The following is a 15,356-nucleotide window of genomic DNA, read 5'->3' as shown; positions in this document are numbered from 1 at the left end:
AAAAGAAAAGTACAAACTGCAAAACAGGAAATCCATTCTTGGCTGGCTGTCAAAGAGCCATGAGTCGGTGAAAATTTAGATCCATTTTCATTTTTAATTTCTTAAATCTAATATAGTCCCTAAGTTACTGAAGTATTGAGATGCCCACTGCTAAAATACACAACGCTGTCCCCGTCCCAGGCTCCTTAACCACGTGACTGTTCCGTCCCATTTCCGACAGGGAATGGTACAAGGAGCTGCTGGTTCTGGTTTGTCCCTGTGGCTGGTACTGCCCCTCTACCTGCTCAGCATCTCGACTACGTGTTTATGGACAGTGGTGAAACGCGGCCTTGATCTCTAGTTCTATGTAGACCAACCTTACCTCCCAGTAGCCTTCCAGCTCTTGAATTTGCAGGGACCCAATATCCACTTCTTTGACTCCTCCAGTGGCTACAGCAAGCACTGAGATGTTTATTGGATGGTTAGAAATGTACTTACCAGATTCCTCAGTCATCTCAAACTACACAACCAGGTTGATCCATCCAAGCTAAATTGGAAGTACAAAATCACTTTTCAGAAAGGCCTTATCTAGAGATAGAAATGAGCTTATTTAACAAACACAAAAACCAGGTTTCCACAGAAAGCAGAAAAATAATTTATTCCAACAGATGGCAGAAATAAGAAATTCAACCCGAAAATACTTTGGTATAATTCTGTGGGTCAGATTTTCCCTGGAAAACGTGTTCTCCTACTGACTGCCCCACTGGAGACTTATTGTCATGTAACAGTTTTTTAAACACTCCGCTGATTCTCATGTTGTGAGCAGGCAGGAGCCATCTTCCAATCCATCGGTTCCAAGGAGAGAGTAACAGTATTTCTCAGAAGACCAGCACTTTCCATCTCGGAAGAGTACATAAAGATTTTACAGAGGCAGCACAGTTTAGCTCAAAGAGGCACATCATTCAAAGTGTAAAAAAGGTGACAGGAAAAAAACACAGCATTGTAGAAAAAGGCACTCAAATGTGGGTGAACGTTTAAGGCAGCTGGTGGCCACAGTGGGCACGTCAAGGAGGTGGTCTGGGTACTGAGGTGATTTTACATCTAGAGGAGTTCTCTCCGTGACCTGCAAAACAAAACCGTTCCAGTAACTGGGCCTTTCCACCATCCTCAGGAGAGCAAAAGGGTAACACCAAGAAAGTCAACCAGGCTAATCATTTCAAATATTGTATTGGCCAAAAGGTCTGTTCGTGTTTTTCTGTAAGATGGTGTGGAAAAATCCAAACAAACTTTTTGGCCAACCCTATATACAGGTGCTCCATAAATGTCTGAATGAAAGTGGGCTTAGTTAAAACGCAAGGTTCCGGCAGGACTGTGACAAGAAGTCCAGCTACCAAGGACAACGCTAAACCGAGGAGCCCAAGTCCTGGTTGACAGTGTTACGGAAAGCAGGAAGAGTGGAGGGGACTGAAACCAATCGCACTGGGGTCTGACAAGTTCACTTGGCCTTCAAGAACCTGTATATGCACTTTTCCTCCAACAAGGAAGCCAGGCTCCCACAGGCGGGCAGGCTTTCCCTATGTCAAACTCCTCAACAGCAGGCTGCTTGGTACTCGAGATGGCTCACCATTCTTGCCACCCCAAGTGTAGGTGACAAAGGAGAACTTTTCTACAAGTTTAAAGCTGCAACACCACCTTTGCAGAGCTAGCAAGCATTTAAAATAGGTATCTTCACACAGTGGTCTCATGAACTCCTTCATGTAAAGCTGATTTGATGTTTTATAAAGTCACATATGCTTACTTTTGAAATTAAAAAAAAAGGAAAAGAAAATTAAACAAATAGTGTCTTTAAGAGGTAATTTCCACACAAGCACTGAGTTAGTGGGAAAACAAGCTGTTTATTTAGATAAACCTAAAACAAGAGCTTTATTTAGGTGCAGGTGGAGTGAAGGGCTAGTTAAAATTCAGATGAGGTGTGGTTGTGGCAGGCAAATCTGACAAAGATTGAAGGCTGAAAAACCCATAGGTAGACCAGATGGACTCTTGAGATTTTCCAAACCAGTGGCACATCCAAGAGAATCCACAGTGCAGGGTGATTAAACGATAGGTTTCCCAAGGCCCCGGGGCCAAGGTGCCTGGAAGCAGACAGGAGACTGCTGCTAAGTCCTCCTGGAGCAAACCAGGTGGGCCAGTTTTCCTGGATGGTGGGAAGCACTAGACTGCTGGGGGCCCGCCAGGGCAGGACACTGGAGACAGTTAACTGAAGATGTCATTAGAGGGCTTTTTTTTTTTTTTACCATGTATTAAGGAAAACACCAGAGCAGGCCAGGTAGGGTAATGGCCAGAGCTACCAGTTTCTTCCTCGGCTTCATAAAACCTTGGGTGCGTGCTCGGCCACCCAGTAGTGTCCAACTCTGCAAACCCATGAACTGTAGCAGCCAGGCTCCTTTGTCCATGTGACTTCCCAGACAAGAATACTGGAGTGGGTTGCCATTTCCTCCTCCAGGGGATCTTGCTGATCCAGGGATCGAACCGACATCTCCTGCACTGGGCAGGTGGATTTACCGCTGAGTCATGAGGGAAGCCCTTCAGAAAAACTTTCCTCTGAACTGATATCATTTTCTCTTCTCCTACTTAAGCCAGCAGAACAGCCCTCTTCATAGATCTGAGTTTCAGGCAGATTATTAATTTTTCTTGAGAATATTTGAAGTAGTGAAATCAGATTGTGCGTGTGTGTTAATTTCTATGAAGAGCGTACTGTGAAACTTCCTCATTGTTTAGACCCTTCTGGGCAAATGAACAACCACAAAAGAGGAAAACGAGTCTTCACTTCTGAAAAACCACGTGGAGAGAGGGGATGATTTTCCCTCAAGCTCAGTGATACCAGTTTAAGATCAATGTGAGTGAGCATTATGTCCAGTGGCACAGACTTGTGGTCTGATTTTGGAGTGAATTAAAGAAGCATATATTCTAATCGTCTCTCTGATATGAAATAGCCATTTTGGGGAACTTGACCAAAGGGTCCATGTTCTCATTTTGTAAAATAAAGGAATCACAAGGCTACTTTCAGCTAAGATTGAGAATGAAAACAACAGAAAAATATTAAGGCTAGAACCAAGAAATTTGCTCAGAGAAGAATGAGTGGATATATTTTTTTAAACAAAGAATAGATATCATTTTTATCCTTAATTTTTCATTTCAGATAAATTCACAAAATAATTCCTTCTTTACTATAATGTGTAATGTATATATTTATTGTAGGAGATTGACTACAAGAGGTATTTAATCAAACTAAAGGCATGAGTGCTTCACAATTCAAGGCAATGCACTGAACGGATGGCAAAACCTCCAGAGCCAAATACACTTAGGACAGAAGAGATCACCGTGAAGCCATTGTGGCCAGGAAACACAGTGCAGGGATCTGCAAGCTGGACATTCAAAGAGAAAACATCAGAAAGAACGAAGAGAACGGGTGAGTGGGGACCAGACACCAGGACAATGCTCACCGAGTCGTGTGTTTACTAACTTGCCTTCTGAATTAGTGAAGGGCATAGTAAGAGGCAAGAAAAGCTAAGGAAAGCTAATTAGCTTGAGAAAACAAAAACAGTGTGGCTAGAACCAGCAGGTCACTGAGGAAAGTTGTGAAAAGAGAGGCTGCGAAGGTGGTTTGAGGGCAGATGTGGCAGGCCTCAACCGCTGAGTGAGAAAATGAGACAGAATCTGCAGATCAGTCATTCTTATCTTCTGTGGTGCATGGGACCTTCGTGACCCTGACAAGTTGTGCTTACAACACGTAACATACAGCATTCCAAACAGCATGTACCCATTAGAATCAGAGACCTCATGATCTACAAAAAAGCCCTACGGTAGCTCATACAGAACTACTGAGTTTCTGGGGCAAGCAGTGATGTGTTCCAGGAAGTGCTGTATCAGGAAGATAAACAAGGTAGTGGTTAGTAGATACCCCGAGTACAGAGGCAGCCACTGCAGTAATTCAGAGTTGCAGGGATCAGTTCAGAAATTAGGGTCCCAGAAAGAGAAACAATGAATAGACAGGCAGACAAGTGGTAAAACAGGCTCAAATGGATTCAACGGAGAGAAAGGAGAAAGAAGCCATCGAATGGGTTCTGACCCTAAGTGACAGGGAAGACTATGACAGGCTTAACCATAAAGCACCTTGAACTATTTAAACTTCTCACAAGTATGGCTTAATTCCAACCTCTCAATAGATCGCAAACCCCTTTAGAGCCCACAGATTCTTCTGAAATCCCCACTCATGGTGGATCACAGTGCTATCCATCTCGTGACACGCAAATATTTTTGGAATGTATAAGAAAGCAGCTCCCTCAGGGCAGAGGCCTAATAACCAATACTCTGTTCCTCTCTGGTCCAGACTTTGTAATAAAATAGAATGCCTGCCCTTTTAGGACTGTGGTAAACTATATAGACTCATCTAAATATATTACCATGATGTAGTTAACTAACTAACTTATAGAACAGTGGTCTGAAGCCACTCTGAGTAGACTCTACACAAGTATCACATCCCCAAAGCTGCAAGACAATGCTGTTCAGTCATAAGTCATGCCTGACTCTGTGACCCCATGGACACGTCAGGCTTCCCTGTCCCTCACCATCTCCCAGAGCTTGCTCAAACTTATGTCCATTGAGTCGGTGATGCCATCCAACCATCTCATCCTCTGTTGCCCTCTTCACATCCTGCCTTTAGTCTTTCTCAGCATCAGGATCTTTTCCAGTGAGTCGAGTCAGCTTTTCGCATCAGGTGGCCAAAGTATTGGAGCTTCAGCTTCATCATCAGTTCTTCCAGTGAGTACTCAGGGTTGATTTCCTTTAGGGTGGACTGGTTTGATCTCCTTGCTGTCCAAGAGACTCTCAAACGTCTTCTCCAACACCACAGTTTTGTAGGAAAATAGGACATTGGAAACATAGCAAACTTGATGTGATAGTTCCCATAAGTATCTCATGGATCGAGGCTCTAGAGGCAGAGCCTCGACTGGCAGGGGGCAGAGATGGACTGAGGATTGTTCTTCGAAGTACTGGGTAAAATTTCCAGCCAATAAACATAATGTGGTATAGCTCAGTCTATCAACATATCAAAGCAAACTACGGCAATTAAAGTGTTTAAAGTAACAAAGGACTGGCTAGCTGTAAGTGTCCTGTCTGAGATCAACGCAATTTCATGTATATAAAAGTATTCCATAGCTTCCATAACTGTTCCTCATTTTTCTCGCTGAATACCATGCCTGGCTTACACCTCCTACTGTCCAAATCTGGCCTCTTAAGAGTCACGTGCAGAACTGAATACTTTTCCTTACCAGGTGAGGACAAGTCTAAATCTGGTTTCTGTACTCTTTTATCATCCCAGATGTCTTCAAAGTTCTAAAAGGGTTTTATTTAGCTCATTCTTTGAATTTTACCAGAGAAAAGTGAGGTTCTATCTTAAGGGTTTTGTTTGCTCCAATGTTAGGCAGAGATCAGATCTCCTGATGGGATAATTCCAAATGCCTAGAGCTGTGGTGCTATCACAATCACTCCCTTAGACGTGGGATCAGCACGACCTGACGCTCATGGCCACGGCTGCCTGGCGAGTTCTGTTTCCTGGCATTCTGCTTTCAAAGGAACAAACTGTAACCTAAGGGTTTCAAGCGGTCTTAGTCTGTGCTGTGAACCAGAGTATAAGTGTTAGGAATTCATCCACCAGGTTACAAACATGTGAAAATGAAAAGAATGGGCAAATGAAACAGATCCCCCCACACAGTATGATTCAGGGTAGAAGGGCCCAATTTACTTATGATAAAAGGTGGAAATGAGGCTCAAAGGAAGGTAAGTGACTGTCTCCACTAGAACGAGATCCCACTCTTGAGGCCTGAGGTTCTCAGCTTTAAACCCAATCAATATCCTCATAGTCAGTATAGCTAAGAGGAAGGACAGAAAATAGAACTTGATGGAAAAAACAAAAAAGGCAGTTACACACACACACACTCTCACATACGAATCAGATTAAAAGAAAATCTAATTAAAAGGGAATTAAAACCCCTTTGGGCAGACAAAACTTTAAGAAAAAAAAAGTTGCCTACCTATCAGAATGCCAAAAATTCAAGCTATGAGGAAATGGGCACTCTCACACACTGTTGGTGGGAATGTAAAAATAGTACAGTCCCAACAGAAGGGAATGTAGTAAGATCTAGAGGAAGAATTTATACCTTTAACTCAGAGATTCTATTTTCAAGGACTCTAATCCAAAGATTACTGGTAAAAACACAAAAATACGAAATACATGCAGGATGGCACTGTGGCTTTATCATCAATAATAACAAAAAGACTGGAAATAATCCAAAGGGGTATTAATGGCTATACAAAGAATGGAGGAAGATCTCTATACATGGATAGGAGAAGCAATCTCTGGGATATATTTTTCAGTGAAGACAGCAAGGTACAGAATAGCAAATGTAATATGACATCTCCCCTGTAACACCTGTGTATGTCAAGGGAGGATGGACATGCATGCCGACATATACATATGTATGTGCTATCTCTGCACAATGAAATACTGCAAGGATAGAGACTTCTACGAATGTATCTTATTTATAATTTTGACTCTGGAAATGTTCTACATATTCCCAAAAAAGTAGCAAATAAAAAAGAAAAAATTACTATAAACTGAACACAAAATAAATCATTTAAATCTAATTGTATATCAAAATGATAACCACCAGATGAACTAATTATTTCAAGTAACCTCAGAAAATAGTATTTTGTTTTTCAAACAAAGCAGCAAAGAAATTCTACACTGCATTTGATAACCTTATAATTAGTAGATATATTGGTGTTATTTTTAAAATACTTTGTATTACTTAATTACCACTTTGATTACCCTATAATATATAGTTTAATATGTCCTATAAAACACAGGATAATCCTATATATCCTATAACATCTGGATAATCAAAGTCAGTAAGCTAGTCTTCAGGAACCAAGATTTTCAGCATATGTGAATGAAATTCAAGTATAAAACCAAAGAAGTCAAATAAAAACCCTGTACTGTTACACGTGAATTAGAAATACCGACATAAACTTGTGATTTTTTTTTTTTAATAAAAATGTGTACTTTCTGGCTTTGTCCATGGTAAAGACTTAGAAGTAACAACCCACCCTACCAGAAATGAATGCACCCAGCAATCAGATGGTTTTAAAATACTACTTCCACTAGGGGGAGAAAAGGGTCAACTAAGCTTGAGGACTGACTCATGAACCAGGGATCCTTTCAGTCAGAAATTTAGAAAGCAACTGGAGGGAAAGCTGATTCCAGGTGAAGAAACACAGAAGAGAGGTCTGGGACACCTTGATGTTGCCAGAAGCAGAACTACCAAAGACTAACAGCGCGAGGACACGGACGCTGGTCCAGACAGGTGCCCGTGGGGCCCAAGACAGAGCTGAACCTAAACAGGGTGATAAATGTGTACTGATTACAACTGAAAAGCAAAGAATAGAAAACCCCATTGGACTCCCTGGAAGTAACTTGGGCACCAATATCTTACTCTGAAAATTAAAAGGAAAAATTAAATATATATCCTGCTTTTCTTATCTGATCTATATGTCAAGGTTACTAAATAACCCTAGTCGATAAAGAAAAGTTTGTTTCCACAGAAATCTTTCACCTAATCAAATATGTGAGTAATAAAAGAAGTAAAAAATTTCCATTTTGCAATTTCTACTGCAATGCAGGCTAAGATCATCAGTGGATAAAAATCACTGGATAAAGGTTGACAGAGACCTCTTCACCTGGAGGGATCAGAATCCAGCACCTTGGCAAAGACCAGAGAGCCAAGCACTGTGTGCCTCCTGATATAAGGCAATATGAAGTTCACAGAACCATTTAAGTATGCTTGCCAAAAAAGCTGAACCTGAATCTAGGGAAGCATTTAGCACTAACCTCCATTTAACAAAATGGAGATAGAGGAACAAATGACATGAGAAGTTTTCTGACTCTTGGCCAGTGAATAAATCTTTCCACTACACCACTCCTCACTTCTCTGATGCTCAGGAAACCTGCAATTTTAAGACCAATTTTCAAAACGTATCTGTCTCTCTCTGCCAAAGCATTCACAGATACCCTTCATCTAAAATCTGTCTGCCACTTCAAGTTGCTGAATCTCGAAATACCAAGTATAAATAGTCATGTTCTTGATCTGTGCCCGAAAGACCACATGCAAAAGTAATTCAAAAATATTCTGGGTAAGAATACAATTTTTAAAAATCTTGTGGATAAATCCTTTGGTAGAGTGAATGGCCTAAGTTCTATTTCTGCTATTCAGTTGTGTTTGCTTTCTGAGCAGCCTGCCCTTGCCAAGTGTTAAAAGAAGGAAAAGTCCAGGCAGACTCTAGCTGACCGACTGACAATACTGATGGGAAAAGGTCAAGGGCATAGTCACCTCAATGACTGAGTACCAGTGAGCAGGTCTTCTTCCTCAAGGCCAATGATACTTGAGGTACCAGATGGTTTCATTTTTCAACTGTGGTCCAAAGAGAGGGTTGAGTTGGGCCAGAATTGCAATCAGCCAACTAAAAAATAACGGGGAAGGAAGCACAACAAAAGTGGTGAAGTCATGCTGGAATAGGACCATTATAAGTTAGGACGAGGAGAGTGCTTTGGTAGAATTTAAATCTATTCTGTTCAGACCATATTTTCAATACATTTAAAGTTCATAAAACACATCATGTTTAATGGGAGAATACCTTATTAAAAAAAAAAAAAGGCTTCACAGACCAAATCCTGTCTTCATTTTGATACATTATTGACACACCAATGAAGCTTCATCATAGCATGCCTCTGATCTTTTCACTCATATTCTTAATTCCCTTTCCAAGTATTCAAGATCTCCTGAATTCATATGACACTGTCATTCAAGAGTGTTTTTGCCTAATCTCAGTTTGTCAAAATCATAACTTCTGGGTTCAGGAAAAATCAGTTTACTTTATCCATTCTCCAAATGCTAAGACCCACAACCAATATGACACACCCATACTTTAAAAATCTTTTATCTATTTATTTACTGACTGCCCTGGATCTTCGCTGCTGTGAGTGGAGATTGCTCTCCAGTTGTGGCGTACAGGCCTCTCATCGCAGTGGCTTCTCGACTTGTGCTCGCAGGTACAGGGCTTCAGTGGCTGCAGCTCACGGGCTTAGCGGCCCCGTGGCATGTGGGGTCTGCCCAAACCAGGGATCGAACCTGTGTCCCCTGCATTGGCAGGCGATTCTTAACCACTGGACTGTCAGGGAAGTACAACACACCCATTTTTACTGGTACAGCCAGGGTTAAACCTCAGCCCACCATCTCCCAATTCCAATGTGCCACTTGAGCACCCCTTTTCTCATTATCATCACCACTAAAATGTGTTACATATCTGTGGGGCCCCAGTGGAGCTGAACCAAATGGGCTTCTAACTGCCCTTGCTTACTTCAGATCTGAAGTAATAAGGTATTCCCCTGTATCAGACTCAATTACGGAGGACGTATGATGGTGTTACGTCCTTACTTCAGGGTTAGAAGTGAAAAACAACACATAGCCCCAAACCGACTTTAAAGTTTTCTTCTACCATTCACAAAGTTCTGAATAAGTGCTCTTCTATCTGATACAGGAACCCACATACCCAGTGAAATGTGAAAATCACTGAACTCAGACCAAAACAAAGAACAAAAAGAAAGAGTAAATCATACATCTGATAAGGGGCTAATATTGAAAATACATAAAGAACTCATACGACTCAACAGAAAGAGAGCAGGCTAACGTCTGGCCATTCAAACCATTCCATGGTTTACTTCATTAAATAAATATTTGAGGTGGCCTCAGCACACACAAGAAGAAAATGAAATGGCACCGCCCTCGCAAAGCTTACAGAATACAGCATCAGGAAGGAAATATGGTGAGGCGAAGGAGTAGAGAATGATGGAGGCAGTACTCCTGTGATGGGGTGCGCAGGAAGGCCTTTCCAGGAAGGTACTGCTACAGGGGAGCCCAGAATGAAGCAGAACACACAGTGCCTTTAATTCCTTTTCAAAATACATGAGTTTTTATTTAAATTAGAAATAAATTGCTCTCATTTACGGGGAGGGTGTCTGGTACCCAAGCCCAGACTCTATCTGCTACAGATCCTAGAGGATGGATTTCAGCATCCTAATCTGACATCACTGTCCTGTCTGCATGGGATCCTAGGAATTGCTTTCTAAGGAAAGTAGATAACCTGCTACAGTAGTCTCTTTCTGCTATTTTAGGACTTTAAATTCCCCTAGAAGAGAGGAAGTAGCCAAACGCAACCAGGCCACAGTCTGGTTAGATCTCTTTTCTTCCATTTGCTGTAATTTTTAGAACTCTCCCAATCAAAGGATCAATAAGCTGATGCTGATCCCTGACCATCAGACTGCTGAAGAGTCTACACACACCAGCTCTAGCAGCTTTACCTACAGAAAGAAAGAAGGTACCAGCCCTCCCAACCCCACCCCAACAGAAAGCGGTTCTGTGACAGGAAATGTGACACCTGAGGACACTGGGCCAAGAGAGCTACCTCAAGCTGACTCACTTTATAAACAAAAAGTTAATTCAGAGGAGATTCTCTCATCTGTCCCTAGAACTCCAGTATTTGACACAAACAAAACATGCGGCCTTGTAGCTGAGGTTTACCATCTCTCTGAGAAAAAGAGAGAGGAGGGTACAAAGGCAGACACACTGGAGAGCTGTGGCCACAGAGAGCACGAACGACGCGGAGCTGACAGTCATGGAAAATTCCACACAGACCCAGGGCTTTCCCGATCCCAGCAGGCAATGGAAGCAGACAGTACAAACAGTGTCCGTCCTTTCAGACTGAAATACTGGCCAATGCTTAGAAATGCTAAATAAAAACATGTTAGAGCCTCGCCTCTGTCTCTTCTCTTTACCAAAAATGTATAATACTTAATAAAAACAACCATCTCCCAGCACTTTGTACGATGAAGGACAGCAATGCCTCTTGATTCTGACTGAATGTTATAAACAGCCAGAGAGCTTTAAAGAAAAAAAATCATGTTCTACTTCACAAATGACCTTTAATTTTCCCACAACATGGTTAAGGAAACTGAGAAGAGAGAGATGAGACATTCGCCTGTGGTTGATACTAATTAAGTGGCAGCAGCTCCTGAACTCATCATCAGGTCGGGATGAATGTTCCTACTACAAAAGTTACCTTCTGAAATACTTTACCTGACAGCAGTTCAGAAGGCATCAGTTTAGCTAAATCTAAACTGTCTGGGAGTTAAGGAAACAAAGAATCCATCTGCTATCTATTGGTGAGGTCCACCACTGAGCCTTTGGTACCTGAGGTGAAAAAGAAATATCCAGAAGCAAGAATGAAGTCCCCTCTGCTTGCTCAGATCAGTATTCAGAAACTTTTTTGAATTTAATTTTACAGACTATTTTTAATGTTTCAAGTCAAGCAAAACAGCTTACTTAAAACAATCACCACCACAACAAACCAAAGTTCAAGAAAATTCCTTGGGAAACAGCCCAGGTCAGTTCATTTGAAATTTCGTGGTGGAATTTTTCTCCCTTGTAACCAGCTGAGTTCTGTGCCTGCCCTTCTGGTTACTGCCTGACTTCAGATTTTTCTTTCAAGCTGATAAACACAGTGGAGAACTCGAAGGATTTAAAAAAAAAAAAAAAAACAACCAAAAAAACCCCACTCTGAATTGATGGAAGTGGGTGGAGAAAGAGCTCATATTCCAATGAATCTATTACTTCATGTGTCCAAGAAAAGAGAACTAAATGTACTCTTCATATTTGCCCAAACTGTACCACATGTCTCCACAACCTGAAGTCCAGCCTAATAACTAACCTTCTGAGCTTATTCAAACTACCGGGGAAGCGACAGCAGTAACATCTTTCAGACAACAGTGGCGCTGGAATGGACCAGAGGTCAAGTTCACCTCCCTCATTTTAACAATAAAGAAACTATGTCCTCGGGAGCTTAATACTCCCGTGGCGAACAGGGAAAGAGCTGGAAAGGGAACTCAGGACTTGAGTCCCATGATACTGGGTTGCTTCCATGGGGCATTACAGACGAAACACATCGGGCAGCTTAGAGTTCCTCTTTTATCCCACAATTCTTTATGAATGCCACGCTCCAATGTCGGCCCGAAGGGTGCCAAAAGGAATCTCGGTCGAGGGGCCCCGCCCCCACCCCCACCCCGGGGTTCAGGAGCTTATGAGAGACAAACCAAGAGTGGTGGAGCCTGCTTTGGAAGAGAGAGGAATAGGGTATTCATCTACAAACACTCCTGGCCACTGATCATGAGCTCAACTCTTGGTCATTAGAATTCTTCAAGCACAAAATACCTCCTCCCCACAGAAAAGGCTATACCGAGCTCGCTCAAAATCCTGCTTTGTTCTTCTGTTCCACGTTCAGATAAGAGAACAGGGAACACAGGCATGGCTATTTCCCGGTGACGCTCAGGTCAAGCAGACAGCGGCTCAGCTTCCCTGTCGGAAAAGGGGAGCCGGGCTAGGGCTTCCCTTCCGCGTTCCCTGCAGCAAGGGCCCCTTAAGAGGCAGCAGAGACGTGACTTGCTCTGTCTCTACTGAGATACTTCTGTCAAACACCCTCATTCCAGTCCAGTGACGCAAATTTTTTCAAGGGCAGTGATGTTATTAGATACTATTAGAAAGCATGGAATTCAGTATTAGATAGGGTTAGATTCAATTTTAACTACATCAAAAATTAGTGGATGGTCAGGGAACTAGATGCCACACGCCTGCAACTAAGAGTTCACGGGCCACAAATAAAGATCCTGTATGTTGCAACTAAGACCTGGTGTGGCCAAATAAATAAATATTAATAAAAATAAGTGGAGTGACTCTAGGTACCTGACCTTCAACCCCGAGCCTCAGTTTTCCTCTGTGTAAAACGAAGATAATAATCCCTGCCCTAAGATGTTAAGAACCAAAGGAATAATAAACGAAAGTGCTCTTGTAGTAGCTGACAAATAGATGTTCAATAAATACTAGTCATTTCTTCTTTTTCTCTGTGAGACAGCTAAAACTGTATTCAAGCCACAGAATGAAATACAACCTATTTTACTCTACTGAGGAGTTTCTCAGGCAGCACTGAGTCATGCTCATCCCCACCTCCTCTCCCACCCCCACCCAGCCTGCATGAGGCAGAAGTCTAAGACAGTGCCCCCAAATTCCCATCCCCTTGCATATACACCTGTATAAACAGGGGGTGGCGGATATGATGGGAGAACACCGCCATGATTAGATTATGCTGTAAGATACAGCTGCCTTGACAGGGAGAGACAAATACTGGGCATCACTTACAGGTGGAATTTAAAAAATAAAACGAACTAGTGAATATAAAACAGAAACAGACTCACAGATACAGAGAACAAAACAGTGGTTACCAGTGGGGAGAGGGGAGGGGAGGGGCATTACAAAGGTAGGGAATTAAGACATACAAACCATTATGTACAAAATTAGCTACAGGGATGTACTCTACAACACAGGGAATATGGCCAACATTTGATAATAACTATAAATGAAACGTAACCTTTAAACATTATGAATCACCATGCTGTACACCTGAAACATAATATTATACATCCACTATACCTCAAAAAAATATATATATATAGCTCGCTTTAAGAAAGGGAAATTTCCATCAACAGATAAATGGATAAAGAAGATGTGGTACACACACACACAAATATTATTCGGCCATAAAAAAGAATGAAATGATGCCATGTGCAGCAACGTGGAGGGACCTGGAAGTTATCATACTAAGTCAGTCAGACTTACTTAGTATGATACACAGGAATCTAAAAGTTTATACGCAGGAACTGCTTTGCAAAACAGAAATAAACTCATAAACAGAAAACAAGCATATGGTTACCAAAGGGGAAAGGAGGAGAGGGATAAATTAAGAGCTTAACAGATACACACTATTATATGTAAAATAGATAATCAGCAAGGAACTACTATTAATACATAGCACAGGAAACTATAGTCAACATCTTGTAGTAACTTACAATGCAAAATAATCTGAAAAAGAATATATGTACGTGCACGTATAACTGAGTCACTTTGCCGTACACCTAAAACACTAGAAATCAACTGTATGTGTGCTCAGCTGTGTCTGACTTTTTGTGACCTCATGAACTATAGTCTGCCAGGGGATCTTCCAGGCAAGAATACTGGACTGGGTTGCCATTTCCTGCTCCAGAGGATCTTCCTGACCCAGAGATCGAACCTGCATCTCCTGCACTGGCAGGGGGATTCTTCACCGTTGAGCCACCTGGGAAGCCCGTATTTCGATTAAAAAAAGAGAAAAGGAAGAGAAATTACTGAGTGGGCTTGACCTAATCAGGTGAGCTCCTAAAAGAGACAGGAGTCTTCCTGACCAAGGACATATGGAGTGCATATACCATTTATTAATTTATTGCCAGTCATCTTGTAATGCACCCTGTAATAAGAGCTCTGTAGTAAACAAATGAGTTCCTTTTTCTCCTTTAAAGTGAGCATGATGTCAAGCTTCCTCAGCAGACGGCGCTGGAGGGGCACGGCAGGCAAGGGCCAGAAGCTGGGGGAGTGGGTGTGAGGCCACCTGGTGGAACCTGCAAGGCTCTAGCCCAGGGCATGGTCATTCTTCGAGGTAGAGGCGAGGCCTGGAAATAACCTTTCTGCAGCCCTCTCAACATGGAACCCAGAGCCCCTGCTTGGACTACATGCTTCAAGGTCCTTCTGCTCATAGGGTCGCAAGGATTCCCAACACACACCCAGGTCACTGATCTCCCATGCCCGCTCTCCCGCCTGTGCTCCGGAGTGTGGCCAAGTGTTTGCCCAGCAACTCCAGGCCAACTCCAGCCTGGCCAAACCAATGAATTTCTCCGCTCTCTGGTGGGCTGAACTATGCCTTCTCCAACAAGGTCTGGACCCTCTCCCAGTTGTCTGTGCCCGTCCTTGTCTCCCCTGAGCCCTCAGGTGCCAGGCAGAGTTCCCTTCTCTCTTATGGTTGCTCTTCTGCCACTGTGCACAGTTACAGTAAACTTCCTGTGTTTAATCTACTGTATGGTTTCTACCTCCTACTGAACCCAGGCTGCTAGAGGATGAGAAGGACCGGGCAGAAAGGAAGATTCTCTCTTGCTAGCTTTGACAATGGAAGGGCAAGGAATGTGGATGGCATCCATGAGCTGAGGGCAGCCCCAAACTGAAACCCAGCCAAGGAAACAGAACGCTATTCTTCCACAGTCATGGGAGTCTGGAAGAGGACCCCAAGATCCAGAGAAGCTACAAACTTAGTTTCCATTAGCCTGAAGCCAACTATCTCTGCTACAGCCC

At 42.5% G+C, this 15,356-nt stretch overlaps 1 protein-coding gene across 1 annotated transcript in view; it reads right to left on the bottom strand.

Moving 5' to 3' along the window:
- Positions 1 to 610: 610 nt before the first annotated feature.
- Positions 611 to 15,356, bottom strand: part of ATP6V0E1 (ATPase, H+ transporting, lysosomal 9kDa, V0 subunit e1) — a 30,119-nt gene continuing 15,373 nt past the window's right edge. Inside the window, exons 3-4 of the mRNA XM_010851297.1 lie at positions 8,427 to 8,556; positions 611 to 1,102 (exon numbers count right to left, since the gene is read on the bottom strand). Coding sequence (XP_010849599.1) covers positions 8,463 to 8,556 — 94 coding nt within the window. The 3' untranslated portion in view covers positions 611 to 1,102; positions 8,427 to 8,462. The remainder of the gene's footprint in view (positions 1,103 to 8,426; positions 8,557 to 15,356) is intronic.

This window comes from Bison bison, unplaced genomic scaffold, assembly GCF_000754665.1.
Source record: "Bison bison bison isolate TAMUID 2011002044 unplaced genomic scaffold, Bison_UMD1.0 scf7180017864301, whole genome shotgun sequence".
NCBI classification, from domain to species: Eukaryota; Metazoa; Chordata; class Mammalia; order Artiodactyla; family Bovidae; genus Bison; species Bison bison.
This window is presented reverse-complemented; position numbering and strand designations above follow the sequence as displayed.